A 15,867-nucleotide genomic window follows, 5' to 3' on the forward strand; every position below is an offset into this window, starting at 1 on the left:
ATCGTGCAAACGTGTGACAACCAAGTTTAGACGAAAATTCTAAGTATCATTAAACAAAGTGAGAAAATATATCATCTTGACAAATCAGCCTTGTAACAGTTTTCAGTGGAGAGTCGTCAATGAAAAATAGTCATTTAAACTTATGAGCTCATTGAGAGAAACTTACACGTCAACCAGCTTTGAATTAGACGTTAAGAGCAGTGGAAGTTCCCCCTTAATAGATGACTGATTCTTCTTTAGGCACTCCGGTTTTGACTGTGACTGCACCTGCTTCTCTTGTTTCATCTTTCTTCTAGTCTGATGCGTTGCTTCATGAATCACTCCTTCAAACATTTCTGACGTCCTTTTGAAGTTCATTTCTATTTCTTCAAGACGTGGCAGAAGTTCTTGTTTCTGAGACTGAAGAAGTTTCAGTCTGTTGATCAGTCTGCGCTCTTGAACATTTCTTCTATCAGCTTCGTCTTCGACTGAGATAAAGCGCATGACATTCCTTAGAGCATCTTGCACAAAGAGAGTTTCTCTGATGATTTGCCCGCAGAGACGGACGCACGTTCATCACTATGGGGGCACGTGCCCCCACAACATTTTTTTTTTTTACTAATTATATATGTATATGTTATATATACTTGTTTTCATTCCCCAAAGCCCAACCCAATATCACACGTGCCCCCTCCCCACTCAACTTTTTCCTTTTTAATTATAGTATCCCCAATCCCACCCAAACCCTCAAACGAATTGCTCTCTCTCTCTCCTCTTTTCATCCTAATCTATTGAAGGCTTGAAGCTCCCATTTTATCTCAAATTCTCAACAGACAGCAGGTATGATTGTTTATTTTGAAAATTTGTAGTAATATATATTAATCTGATTTATGATTGTTTATTTCGAAAATTTTATTTTAATTTTGATTTATTGAATTACATGATTTTAATTTAGGTTTACATGGAAAGATTTTATAAAAGAGCATTGGAACCACCATTTATTATTGGAAAAAATAACGATAGTGCCAAATCAAGTAGGGACAGTTTTGATGCAAAAGACCTTCCTACAGATCCGGGATTAAGAATTCAGATTTTGGAATATAATCCAAATATTCGAGATGAAGTTCGAAGGGCATACATATCGAGGGGTCCTTGTCAACCATTGAAGCATAATTTTCCTTTTACAACCTTCGGGAAAAAATCAAGGCGTTTCAATTCTAATTGGTTTTCTGAATATGCAAATTGGTTGGAGTATAGTATATCCAAAGATGCTGCATTTTGCCTGTGTTGTTATCTCTTTAAAGCAAAATCTGGAGAACAAGCAAATGGAGACTTTGTTGGTGAAGGGTTTAGGAACTAGAAAAAGGGGGGAAAGACTGAAAGAACATGTCGGAGGTCCAAATAGTGCTCACAATAAAGCTTGGGCTATGTGTGAAGCTTTGAAAAATCAGAAACAACATATCCAATATGCATTTGACAAGCAGACAGATCAAAATCGAAGAGATTATCGAATGAGGTTAAATGCATCAATTGACTGTGTTCGATTTCTTTTACGTCAGGGACTTGCATTCCGCGGTGATGATGAATCAAAGACTTCAACAAATCGGGGTAACTTTCTTGAGCTTTTGAATTTTCTGGCAGATCACAATGATGATATTAAATATGTTATAAATGGTGCTCCTGAAAATCTCAAATTGATAGCACCTAGTATTCAAAAGGATATTGTGAATGCTGCTGCAGCGAAAACTATTAATATCATCATGGAAGAGATAGGAGGTTCACTATTTTCTATTCTAGTTGATGAATCCCGCGATATTTCAATGAAAGAGCAGATGGCAATTGTGCTACGTTTTGTGAATAAGGATGGTTGTATAGTTGAAAGGTTTGTCGGTGTTGAACATGTTACTAGCACTACTGCTCTTGCACTAAAAGAAGCAATTTGTTGTTTCTTTTCTAGATATAACTTGAGTATTTCGAGGTTGCGAGGTCAAGGTTATGATGGAGCTAGTAATATGCAGGGTGCGTTTAATGGTTTAAAAGCTCTTATTTTGAAGGAGAATCCATGTGCCTTTTACATTCATTGTTTCGCTCACCAACTTCAACTTGCTCTTGTAGCTGTTGCAAAGAAACATATTCTAGTTTCTGCACTATTCTTCTCATTTACTAGTGTAGTAAATGTTGTTGGTGCTTCTTCCAAAAGGTGTGACATTCTTCACCAAAAAGAAGCTGAGAAAATTTTTAGTGCCCTCAACAATGGTGATCTTGTAAGTGGAAGAGGTTTAAATCAAGAAACTACACTCAAACGCCCAGGTGATACACGATGGAGCTCTCACTATGATACTTTGATTAGTTTGATCACTTTGTTTTCTTCTACAATCAAGGTTCTTGAGATAATTGTGGAAGACGGGGTAAGTTCTGAGCAAAAGGGTGAGGCAAACAATTTATTGGGATTGATGCAGTCGTTTGATTTTGTTTTTACCTTACATTTGATGAGATCCAACTTAGGAATTACAAATGAATTGTCAAAGGCATTGCAAAGGAAAGATCAAGATATTGTCAATGCCATGGCTCTCGTGAAAATAGCCAAGAAACGACTACAAATGATGAGGGATGAAGGATGGGATTCTTTTTATGATCAAGTTTCTTCCTTTTGTAACAAAGAAAACATCGATGTTCCAAATATGAGTGATAAATTTGTAGTTCAATGCAGGTCAAGGCGTAAAGCTCCTGAAGTTACAAATCTTCATCATTATCGATTTGATGTGTTCTTTTCTATCATAGATATGCAGCTCATGGAGTTAAATGACCGTTTCAGTGAGGCAAATACAGATTTGTTACTTTCTGTTGCATGTTTATGTCCAGATGATTCATTCTCGGCTTTTGATAAGCATAGATTGATTAATCTTGCTAGATTCTACCCTCAAGACTTCTCTACATTTCAGATTGAGGCACTTGATGATCAGCTTGAAACTTATATCCTTGATATGCGTTCTACTGATGGGTTTGGAAGATTAAAAGGTATTGGAGCTCTTGCACAAAAGATGGTTGAGACGAAAAAGCATGAGGTATATCCATTGCTTTATTTGCTTATAACACTAGCTCTTATTCTTCCGGTTGCCACTGCTACAGTTGAAAGGGTATTTTCTGCAATGAATATCATAAAGAATCGTCTACGCGGTCGGATGGGAGATCAGTGGATGAATGATAGTTTGGTTGTATATATTGAGAAAGAGATTTTTGATAGTGTTGATAATGAGTCAATCATGCAAATGTTTCAGTCAATGAAAACTCGCAGATTTCAATTGTAATAGACTTGAATTATCGTGTAGTAATTTTTTTGAACGTATTTTTTATATATAATTATTTTGTGCCCCCGTAACACAAAAATTCTGGATCTGTCCCTGTTTGCCCGTGCTCTGATGATTTGAAGATTTTCAAATCTCATTCTTAGGTCTTGATACTCTTGTCGAACTTGATCATATTTGCAAGTTCCCCCTGAAGGTGAGTGGGTTGGACTCTGGTTTTCTTCTGGAAAGATGAATCTATCGTTGAGGTCAGAGTCCAGTGGCCCAATCTCGAGCCCGTTGACTCCTCGAAAGAAAGTTTTAATATAGTCACGGGATGAGTCTTTCTTGATCCTGTTCATGAGGAAGAGAAAAAGAAACATTTGAACAAAGAAAAGAGCACAGAACATGCAACCTCAAGAAAAATCTTGAGAAGATTTTGACCAGTGAAAATAACCCTCTGAATGATCTAGTTCAATTAGAACCTAATCAAAACAAAATTGTTGTTGCGAACAACCCGCTCTGATACCAATTGTTAGGTCCGGAGGGTCTCGAATAGGTGTATGGAGGGGGAGAATACACCTATAGGCTATTTTCGATGTTTACACGAGATCAAAACGAAATTTCAAACATAAACTCAGACACCTATTTACTGAAAAGAGTTTTAACCAAAATAGGGTTGACGACTGATACTGAATACTCTTCAGTAAGGAGTTATCAAGTAAGTCAAAAGAGCTTAACTGATGCACGTAAGGCTTCAGTTGAGTTTGATAAACAGAGATGTTATATATCTTACTGACTATCAAAAAATAAATCAGTCAGACTGATAACACACGCAACAAAAAAATTTTGTTTCGCAATAGCCTGTGAATTGAGCACGTTGTTAGTCTTAAGTTTCTCTTTGCAATTAGTCAATTTTCAGTTTACAAAAGGAAGAGCACAAGTAAGAACGTAAATACTGAAATCTGTAAATAACACAGAGATTTTTACGTGGTTCGAAAAACACTTCCTACAAAAACTTCACTCTGCAAGTGCTTACTGGTGCACTGCAAACCTGAACATGTACTTACGGGTGCACACAACCGAAAAAGAACTAGAAAAAACACTTGAGTTCAAGCAATTCTAGTCTATTACAAAAGAAATCTATTGATTTTAGTATCATCAAAACAAGGATTATGATATTTCATTAAGTTGCCAACACAAGTTTTCAGGACAATGTCCATCCTGTTATCTTGTATCCATCTTAGTGATGACAACATACGAGATGGTTCGTTTTTGTCAACGGCTTTGGAAGGACAAAACAGTTGCCTAGAATACATGTAGAACATGAAATAATTTGTTTTATAAATTTAATAACTAAATTTACAAATGCTTTTGTAAATCATTTTTGTTGGAATTAAAATAAATTATTTTTCTCAATCCAGCGTGAATCATCTTAAATCTAAGTTCAAAATTATTCTAAACTTAGCTCGAGGAAACGGGGTATTACAACTTGAATCAGTTTGGGATGAAATAAGCAAGTCAAATGATGGTATTTAAGGATCTTTCTTGTGTTTCTTTGTACGATTCACATACACTGCAAAAATATAAAATACAAAGTTATTAAAAAAAATTGCTTGTTATATGTAAGTTTAGAATAAGATGTAATAAATACCTTTTTCCTTTTCTTGCTTGTTACTCTCTGCATTCTTCATTTCATTCTCGTGCTTTCTCTTTTGACTCTCCTAATATTTCTTCATATTGTCATCTCTAAATTTTGTTCTAATCTCCTTCTTTCTTCTATCATTTTCTAGCTGCTCTTTCTTTCTCTGAGATTCTTCTTATTTCTTTTTTATCTCAAGCTCTTGATTTTTCTTTCTATGTTCTTCCATGTTTCTCAATTCCTCCTGTTTCTTTCTCTCAAGTTCTTCCATTTTTATGCACTCTGATTCTGCTAAATCTTTCTTTCTTCTATCAAGTTATGCGGTCATCTTTCTCAAGATTTCTTGATTTTTCAGGTCTTGTTCTCTTTTCTTCTTTCTTCAACTTATCTTCTGTTTCCTTTGCTATCCTTTTCAAATCACCTACATATATAAAGTTTCATAACATCAGTATTTCATAAAGTTAATATTTCTAAAAAATTAATAAAACATACATACCTTCACTCAGATAACCTTTATTTTGTCTCACAAACTCTGCCACAACTTCATCAATATGTTGAATAATCAATGGCTGGCTAAGAAAGGCTATGTCATCATGATAATATTCATCAAATGTGTATGGGGATTTATGCTTCATAGCATATTCTTCCCTTTGCATGATACGGTTTACACATTGGTCCTTGTAATCCAAGAGCTTTTTTATATGCCTGCTGCCCATGATTTTCATGTTCTGATCGAATTGCATCAATAACTCTTCAAAGCGCTATCAAAAATGCCAAATAAAATATTAACATTTATTATAAAAAAACATAATAATTACTTAACAAGTATTTTGAATTAACTTATATCTTTGGCAATATTTTTTATCTCCAAGTTTGTTTTTTCATAATCAGGCAGCCAGTACTTGATCCACCTAACTCCATCCCTTTCCTCATCAATACAGTCTTCCTCTAGGAATGAGACTATTTCATGTCCCCTTAATGCTTCCTGTTTTGCAACCATTGCTTCTTGCCCTACTAGTTCTTCCATAGTTTGTGTTTCTTTTCTTCCATTACTAATAGGGTAAACACCCTCTACCTATTCACCAACTCCAAAATCTCCAGCATCCTTTTCAGCTTCTAATCTTAATTTTATTCTCTTAGCAGTCCAATGTTTTATCAAAGGAAGATCGGTTGGCTCGGCATCGCCAAGCCATTTGAACCGTTGGAGATAGAGTATAATTAGTATTAGTGGGCAGCCACTAATAATGGGTCAAACCCTCAAAACATCCTTTCTAACACAAACTTGGACCAATTAAAAGATTTTACTCTTTCAATATTGGTCAATGTTTTGAAGAAACTAAAATCAACACTTTGGTTTGCTGTAGAAGCTAAGAATGCAGACATTATGTAGAGGATGAAAATTCTTTTGAAATCATTAGCTCCATCTTTCAAAGCATTGTTGTGCTTCAGAATATTTAAAAGCTGTGCATGAGTACCAGATTCCTTTAAATCAAATCTTTGTTTGAACTCATGGATCATTATAAAAATGTCCGAGTCCTCTTTTGAATTCAATAAAACATCTGGCCCGTTTTTTGGGATCATGAAAATATCCTCAACGTCGTTAGAAGTAACGACGATGGTTTTCTGGTTTTTAAAGCTTAAGACTCTGCTTTTTTGGTTAAAGTTTCTCCAAAACCAGCTCATAATCCGCCAAGAAATGTATCCCAGTTCTTTCATTAAAGCCTAATTCAACTACAGCTTCACACTGACTTTTATTTAACAAAGGTATTAGTTCACAAATACCAGCTGCCCTACACTTTACTATATAAATTGCCTCTGTTTTCAAGGCCCTGCAGTTAAACATTCCATATTTTACTATAACAAATAAATGACACTATTAACACAAATAAATGACACTGCATAGACATTTAAATGACACTACTCATCAATATAAAAATGATACTAACACAAATAAATGACACTGCGCAGACATTCAAATGAAAATACTCATCAATATAAAAGACATTAACACAAAATAAATGACACTACTCATAAAAATAAAAATGATACTAGCACAAATAAATGTTACTGCACAAACTTTTAATTGAAAATACTCAGCAACATAAAAGACACTAACAAATGCACAGACTTTTAAATGACAATACTCAGCAATATAAAAGACACTAACAAAGAGACTTCATTTATGTGACAAATCACAAACAAATTATAACATTATAAACATTAAAAATGACACTAACAGTAGAATGTTATGTAAATGACATTTTTCTAAATCACACTAGAAAGACTTTAAACATATTTTCATTAACAATAACTAATTTTCAAACTCAGAATTATAAAAAAGAAAAAATGCTATAACTTAGTTAAGCGAACAAATTATATTACCTTTCGATAGGTACGCTTTGCTTTTTATCCTCAGCAGCAGCATTTATTGTCAGTGATCTACATATAAAATGAAACTGTTATGTAACAAAATCATACTAATAAATCACATTTAAATAACACTACTGACCAATATAAAATATACTAACAAACAAACTTCATTTAAATAACACTAGAAAGACTTTAAACATATTTTCATTAACAATAACTAATTTTCAAACTGAGCATCATAAAAAAAAAACATGCTATTACGTATTTGATTTTCATCGTCACCATTAGCTTTTGTTGTTAGTGATCTACATATAAAATGAAACTGTTATTTAAGAAAACTTACATTAACAAAATAACACTATAATTATATAAAACTAACACTTTTCCTAGTCATTACCTTTCACATTCTTTGTTGTTTTTTATTTTCTTTTTGCGCTTGTCCTCTTTAACGCGAGCAATTTCTCCATGAGGTTTTCTTTTTCTTTTAGGAATCTTGTATAAGAAAATAAATGAGTAAAAATGTTTTTATCAAAGTAAATGATGTTATAATTTAGTGTTTCATATATATTACCGTGGAGAATCACTTAGCAGCAGTGATACTATCATTACAACATCAGGATTGGTTTCTGAATCTTCTTCAGAAACACCTTTATCATTATCTTCAACACTATTCAGAGGAACTCTTTCTGATTTGGATAATTTTTCATCACAGCTAACATAATTTGAGCTGGACACTTGCTTCGTTGTAGTAACTAAATCCAAACAAGGTTTCTGCTCTTCTGAGGATTCATAGTTTGTTTTTGTTTTTAATGCACTTTGCTTCCTCCTCATATTTAGTATGAGATTTAAACTGAGAAATAAAACATAAACTGTAAGGAAATGAAACTTTTATTATTACAAAATGACACTTGCACTAAAAGAACATTTTATCAAAAACAATAACACTATACTCATATAAAAATTACACTATATACATGTATTTGAAAATGACGCTATAAACACTAAAAAAAACACTATAAAACACACAATCGAAAAATTTCACGAACTAAAAGTTAAAAACATTTGAAAAAATTGTGATATCAACACATGATACAGATTTATAGAGAAAAACTATAATTATGCTTAAAAGGTAGTAAGAATTGAAATAAAAAAATGAAATTATGTACAAAATCAAAACATCAAAGATTATGTATTTCCCATATGCAGATGACACCCCATGTCCTCAACACACAGATGGTAATTATAGTTTATTATTTCATTATATTCTGCTTTGTGTCATAGTTTAATTTTTAATAGTGTTAATTATATAACTTCAAAGTATCATTAGTTTTATACATAAAGTCATTTGTTATAAATGATTTTGTTGCTTAATGTTATCTTCTATTATTTTTAAACATTATAGGTTTTCTTCCCAATCGGGCATCAAGGACACTTTTTTGGGTGTGTAGTGGATTTTGAAGCTGGTAAAATACATTACCTTGACAATCAAGAATCCAATGCAAATCCTGCAACATCAAACTGGAAGCTTGTTAAAATTGTGGTAAACATGAATTTTTAAACCATATATATATTTTTATACATATATTAGTGATAGATGATACTGTCATTCTTTAAACAATATAATGTCACTTCTCAAACACTAAAGTGTTTTTCGTTCTTTGTATATGTGCATCTTTTATATAGAAGGAAAACTTTGCTGTGTACCTGAGAGAAATAAACCATCAAAAGGCTGAGGAGTTCACATCATATCCAATTGAATATGTGAAATTTGCATGGCAACAGAAGTCGATAAATGTTGATTGTGGTGTGTTCTTGTTACACCATATGGAGAACTTCTCAGGACAGGTTTATCAGTGCAACATACTGCATGAGGTAATTTTACAACTCATTATTATCATAATAAAATTTCTTTGCTAATTGTAATTATAATTGTTTCTTAATTCTTTATATTCAGATTCCGGGGCGCAGAAAGCTAAGATGCAAGTATGCAGCACAGATCATACTATCAGAAATCAATGAGATGAGGGAGTCTGTCCTTGAAGAAGTTAAGAAATTTGTCTTAACATGAAACTGATTTGAAATTTAAGTTTTTGATGGATTTTGTTGTAGTATTTGAAAATGCTATAAAAATGTCCGAGTCCTCTTTTGAATTCAATAAAACATCTGGCTCGTTGTTTGGGATCATGAAAATATCTTCAACGTCGTTAAAAGTAACAACGATGGTTTTCTGGTTTTTAAGATTTAAGACTCTGCTTTTTTGGTTAAAATTTCTCCAAAACTAGCTCATAATCCGCCAAGAAATGTATCCGAGTTCTTTAATCTCTAAAATGCCCCCAAATCCTAATTCAACTACAGCTTGACATTGACTTTTATTTAACAAAGGTATTAGTTCACAAATACTAGCTGCCCTACACTTTACTATATAAGTTGCCTCTGTTTTCAAGGGCCTGCGATTAAACATTCCATATTTTACTATAACAAATAAATGACAATGCATAGACATTTAAATGACACTATTAACACAATTAAATGACACTGCATAGACATTTAAATGACACTACTCATCAATATAAAAATGATACTAACACAAATAAATGACGCGGCGCAAACATTCAAATGACAATACTCATCAATATAAAAGACAATAACACAAATAAATGACACTACTCATCACAATAAAAATGACACTAGCACAAATAAATGTTACTGCACAGACTTTTAATTGACAATACTCAGCAATATAAAAGACACTAACAAAGAGACTTCATTTATATGACAAATCACAAACAAATTATAACATTATAAACATTAAAAATGACACTAACAGTAGTATATTAAAAAATGACATTTTTCTAAATCACACTAGAAAGACTTTAAACATATTTTCATTAACAATAACTAATTTTCAAACTCAGAATTATAAAAAAGAAAAAATGCTATAACTTAGTTAAGCGAACAAATTATATTACCTTTCTATAGGTACAATTTGCTTTTTATCCTCCGCAGCATTATTTGTTGTCAGTGATCTACATATAAAATGAAATTGTTATGTAAGAAAAGTTACATTAACAAAATCATACTAATAAATGACATTTAAAGAGGTAAATGCAAATACAAATATATTATGTCATTATATGAATAACACTGAATAGGCTTTATCTACTTAATTAGGATAATATGTACTTATTATTTTTTTACAGCACCTGACAAAGAGGGAAAAAATGATGATGATAGTTTCCATTTGTGGACTCAGCCAGACAGCGATATACAACCTGATGACGTAATAACTAAAGTATGTGAGTTTGCCAGAGGACTTGAACAAGGTATAGTTCCTAAAATGACTAAATACTAAATCCATCAAAATTTTATTCATCAAATTCGTGTTTATTGATTATTTATTACATACATTACTATAAACAAAAGAACAAGCGACTATGGAAGTTGATTATTTATTTCATACATTCTTGGGTGTTGGATACTTGGTCTTTGTTGTTGAACAAAGCTCAAGAATACAGGGCAAAAATCGAAGAGAATGACACAACTAAATTCTATTTTAGTATTCAGCATTATGTACGAATGCTGAACCGGTTGAAACTATATCAATTATATAATGAAACAATGCAAGTTAAAACTACAAGAATTGGATTGAAACTATATCATTTATATAATGAAACAATATGTGGAATGAAACTATATTACTTATATAATGAAACAATGCAAGTTAAAACTACAAGAATTGGAATGAAACTATATCATTTATATAATGAAAAAATGCATGTTAAAACTACAACAATTGGAATGAAACTATGACATTTATATAATGAAACAATCACTATTACGACATCGTCGAGGCCTGCTCCGCCACGGTCAAAGTCACAGGCGACTGCCACAAGCAATAGAAAACGAAAAAGCAGGAGAATCGTCAAGAAGAATCATGAGATCTGCAGGCTGTGCGCGGAGGCGGTGAATAACCAGATCGTGAGATCGGAAAATAGAATCAGAAGCGAAGAAGCCGTGAATTTCAATGCTCTCGGCCGGCCGAAGAACCTGACAGAGGAGCTCATCGCCGCCGTCGGGGGACGTGAAGATTTTACCGTGGTTTCTCTCTGTGCACCGTCTTCAAAACCACGCAGCTATCGCCGGAGAAAATGGTAGGAACGGTGGAGAGGAGTGAAGAAGACGGTGAAGACGAAGAAGCAGGATAAGCTTCTAGAAGAAAATGGTAGAAACGCGGTTTCTCTCTGTCGGGAACGGTGAAGTAAAAAAAATCTACTGAAAGTAAAATTAATTGAACGACCCGCGTGGTATCCATATTAATGCGGGTATGACCCGGGTGCACCCAAGAGTGCCTCTTTCAAAATTTGGAAAAGTAATTTAGGCGAAAATATACAAGTTACTAAATCCAGCTAGTATCCCCCTTTTGTATAATCAAGAGGTCATTCTAGAAATCTTGAGGTGCGTTCTATCACCTCTAACTTGAATCACTCAAAATTTATTTAAGTATGCAAACAGGCTGCCAAAACTAGATTGGTTTGAACTCTATGAGGTACCGAATTTGAACCGTTAGAAAGTAAACTTAGACTCTTATGAGAAATCACGAAACTTTCTAGATCAGTAGGTCACGTATCAAGGTTCTTGTGGTAAAAAATTCAGTGGCTAACTCAAAGAATAAGCCTTCCAGAACACAGTCTGGAATCGGGTCCTCAGACTTCCTTCTCGGAACGGCTAGTCCAGATAGGCTACTTCGTGGGTTCAAAGGGTGGACCAAAACTTGTTAAAATCTAAAGAAACTTGCTAACACAAACTACATATGTAAATGAAGCTATGTTAAAGTATTAAAATAAATAATCACCTGGAAAAGAGGTCATCATATCGGCTAAAGTTGAGCATTAGACACGCATTTCCTAGAAAATGGCAGTTTTTGCGCCTGATTTCAAAAAAATCTAACTAAATAAATACTCGGCCAAAAAATATGTACCCTACATCTACCTAACACATGCATATCTATCTACTAACATGCTCAATGATCATATGGTTGCCATTCAAGCCATGATCAACCATGAACAAATGATGCACAAAGTTCGCCACCTACAACAAATCACGTAATAGACGAAGCAAGCAATAACACATAAATCACATTTACAAAATGTAATTTCAAGAACAAGGTGCAGATCACTTTTAACTAATTACCAATGTAAGCTTTTAGTTCATGTTTTTATTACCTGAGAGTCGTATTTCCAATGCCGCCCATGCCAACAATGCAGCTAGCAAACACGCATCTTCTTTGTTGTTTCCTGCTTTTGGGAAACTTCATCAAATCTGTTGGTATGGGAAAAAAAAAGAGAATTGTACTTGGAGACAGATTCACTAAAAACCTAAACATTCTCATATTTCAAGCACTGAACAAAATTAAAAAAGCTAAATTCAGCATTTTGACACCCGAAATTAAAGCAGTAATAGAAAGGAAGTACACCAGCTGCTACATCAGCGTGAAGTCCAATATATTTTTACATGCTTGAAACCGCCAAATTACATATCTCTGCAATAAAAAATCCACAAAAACAGGGGGGAAATGAGAAAAGAAGGCACAGCCTCTAAGTGATGTAGCAAAACGACGATGTATTTGGGTGCTGAACCTTGTTTATAGCTGGAGTGAGTACAGTAACCGGAGTTGCTGGCCGCTGTTTGACCAGAGGTCAATGTTTAAAGCAATGAAGATAAGACTCTAATTTGTACAGATTCTGCAGAAAATAAAAATAAAAAGACGACAACTATTTGATATATGCCTCTCAAGCTGAAGCTTCATACGCATAAGAAAGAAATGAAGTTAATTTTTACCGTAATTAATTTAAATGGTAGTGAATCTAAACTAACTAGATTTACATTGACGAATTTCCAAAACTATAATTTCTTTTCTTTGTCTAATGTTCCATTATTTTCATAAGACCTACAAAATATTCGTAGTACTTTTGTAGATCTAAAAAATGCTTGACTTAATCGGTGGATTCTTCGGTAAGGCCAAAAAAATATGAAATCAAACTTCCAAAACACCCAAATAGCCTGCCGCTTACCTGTTGTTGGGAACCTTAGCGTTGGAAACTGCGAAGGTGCCGAGGCCGAAGGAGGTGGGTGGGGCGACGGGGAAGACTAGGTGAGGGCGGCGCACTGCTGCTGTAAGCTGAGGAGGCGGGGGCGGCGGAGAGATGACGGAGACGACAGAGAGAGTGAGAACGGAGAGCAGGTAGACGGTAGTGAGATACACACAAGACATAAACCTATTTCTAATTTCTATTTTTCGTTTTATAATTACATTATTAAATGGTGTGGTATATGTAGTAGGGCAAAATTCGTATATCCCATTTGAATGAATGTTCATAGCCCAAGTGTCTGGCCCAATCCAAAAAACTGAATCAATTCCAATTAATTCAGCCTATACTTTAGGTCATCAAGGCACATTGACTCAAACCCTAGATAGGGCGGCGACTTGGAGAAGAAGGCTGAAACTAATCAGGATTCAGGAATATCAACCCCACGAATATCGGAACGACTAGGGTTTAAGTAGACGTGCCAGCAAAACCCTAGCCGTCAGGTGATCACGGTATAAATAATAACCAACTAGGTCATTCCAGGGACACAATCATTCGCACTCCAACACGTTCTTTCCACCTTCTCTCCCCACTCGCACTATTCTGCCCCCACGCTTTCAGCTTTAGGTTTTCCGGTGATCAGATCAATTGGGACGACCCAACGGCCCTCGCTCATTGCTCAATTGCTCTTCAACTCCGTTAACCAAATCGACCCGATTTACTCTTTCATTTTCTTTCAATTACTTTCAATACAATTTTCCTTAATATTATTTACTGACTTGAGCGTCGGAGGCCCTTCCATCGACACCCCCACCGGTGCTCCAAGAAGGGCTCTAACGTTGTTCGTGTTTCAGGTTGATGACCCCGACGTCCTTATCCGTAATCGTTGGATTCATCCCCAACAGTATAGAGTTGAAAAGGTGATGTGGATCCCAAAAATTCTCACTTTCTGAAAGTAATTTTTCTATAAAGGAAAAAAGACATTTAAAGTGGGACGAAGGGAAGGGAGTACTAATTTAAATTCCATGGAAAGAGTATTTATTTTACTAAAAACTAATTTACATATAAATAATCAAGCTATCCACTAATAATTTCTTTTGTATGAAATTATTGATTGAAACGTTTTAATGAGCTAATATATAATTTGAAAAAAATATATACTCAATATTGAAAATTATAAAAAGTAGTAAGATAACTAGATAAGGAAATATAGTGAGACTTTTTTTAAATCGTGAAATAAAATGCAAATAAAATATACAAATTAAATTTTATTAATGAAAGTGATTGCACTTAATTTCAATAATATTTTTGGAAAACTAGATTATAATGCAAATCAAAATGTATTTAGTTATTTAATCGGTGTACCTATTATGTATGGTATGAAGAAATTTGATATTTATTATCCAATTATCAATCTTCAATAATAATAATAATAATAATAATAATAATAATAATAATAATAATAATAATAATAATAAATAGAAAGCTACATAACTTTGATTTCTACAAATACAAAATAAAATGATCATAATAATGTTTAATTTTTATAGTTCGCAATGAGATATATTTTAGTGTATAACATTATTGTCATGATAAGTTCATAAATAATATTCCACCCCAGACCACAAAGGCAATAAATTCACAAAAATAACTTTTATAGTATCACACCAGCGCCACATTAAAAGTTTAATGTGACGTGTGTTGGCCAAGCGATAAAGGATTAATGTCTAAGGTCAAAGGTCTTAAGTTCGAGTCCCCTATGATGCGGTCTTTAAACACAACAAAAAGAGAGGGATTTCGAAAATATGCAGGTATGAGACTGCATATTCGAGGAGTCGATGACAACTTTCAGAATGGATGACCCCTGAATTCCGAAAATATGCAAGTATGAGACTGCATATTCGAGGAGTCGATGAGAACTTTCAGAATGGATGACCCCTTGAGAAGTTTCTCGGAGAACGTGCGACTGAGCACAAAATACACTATAAAAGATTCGTGTTGGTATGTGGAGACAACCGTCAAGTTTGAAACTGGGCTGTTACATTTAAACTCATCAACTTTTATAAATTTATCTCTGCAACAATGAACCTAGAAAATCAACTTTTGTATGGGTTCCATCAAATTACTGTATATTTTTCATGGTATACATGTATATTTATATATTCAATTTAATTAAATTTGATATTAAATTGAATGTATTTAATTTAATTTAGCTATTCAATTATATATATTGTTAAATAGAAAACAATCAATAGAAAATAAAAAATAAAATGAACTAAAATTTTAAAATTTTAAAAAAAAAAGTGAGGAGAGAAAAATATTTTGAAAAGAAAATCTGAAAAAAAAAACAAAAGAGAAAAAGAAAAAGAAAGGAAAAGGTTCTAAAAATATAGAAGTTGCTACTCTCTCTCCCTGAAGGCTTGAAATTTGTGCAAAGTTGGGTTCTGAAATGGCAGGTTGGGTTTAAGTTTTCTATCAAATCATCATGTTCGCATTAGTTAGAAGT

General features: G+C 33.5%; 2 protein-coding genes across 35 annotated transcripts; one reads left to right on the top strand and one right to left on the bottom strand.

Annotated features, from left to right (window-relative positions):
• The first annotated feature begins 1,247 nt into the window (after positions 1-1,247).
• LOC131008458 (uncharacterized) lies at positions 1,248-3,287 on the top strand. The gene has a single exon (XM_057935334.1). It carries the CDS (start codon positions 1,248-1,250, stop codon positions 3,285-3,287), a length of 2,040 nt encoding a protein of 679 aa, XP_057791317.1.
• Positions 3,288-4,583: 1,296 nt separating this feature from the next.
• Positions 4,584-13,566, bottom strand: LOC131013435 (uncharacterized). 34 transcript variants are annotated; one of them, XR_009097682.1, is made up of 11 exons: positions 13,347-13,566; positions 12,912-13,016; positions 12,749-12,814; positions 12,498-12,569; positions 10,245-10,301; positions 8,980-9,138; positions 8,753-8,780; positions 7,288-7,344; positions 5,402-5,666; positions 4,918-5,326; positions 4,584-4,839 (listed from the first exon to the last, which is right to left on the bottom strand). XR_009097682.1 is itself a non-coding variant. In XM_057941509.1 (10 exons), the coding sequence occupies exons 4-10, from the start codon at positions 12,524-12,526 to the stop codon at positions 6,563-6,565; spliced, it is 738 nt and encodes a 245-aa protein (XP_057797492.1). In that variant the 5' UTR covers positions 12,527-12,569; positions 12,749-12,814; positions 12,912-12,956; positions 13,347-13,566; the 3' UTR covers positions 5,756-6,562. The 34 variants fall into 34 exon arrangements, 14 of the variants coding, with proteins under 14 accessions (XP_057797492.1, XP_057797490.1, XP_057797491.1 ...); XR_009097683.1 differs by adding an exon at positions 10,479-10,547 and having other exon boundaries at positions 12,498-12,814; XR_009097684.1 differs by adding an exon at positions 12,128-12,202 and having other exon boundaries at positions 12,498-12,814.
• Positions 13,567-15,867: the final 2,301 nt, after the last annotated feature.

This window comes from Salvia miltiorrhiza, chromosome 2 (assembly GCF_028751815.1).
Source record: "Salvia miltiorrhiza cultivar Shanhuang (shh) chromosome 2, IMPLAD_Smil_shh, whole genome shotgun sequence".
Taxonomy (NCBI): domain Eukaryota; kingdom Viridiplantae; phylum Streptophyta; class Magnoliopsida; order Lamiales; family Lamiaceae; genus Salvia; species Salvia miltiorrhiza.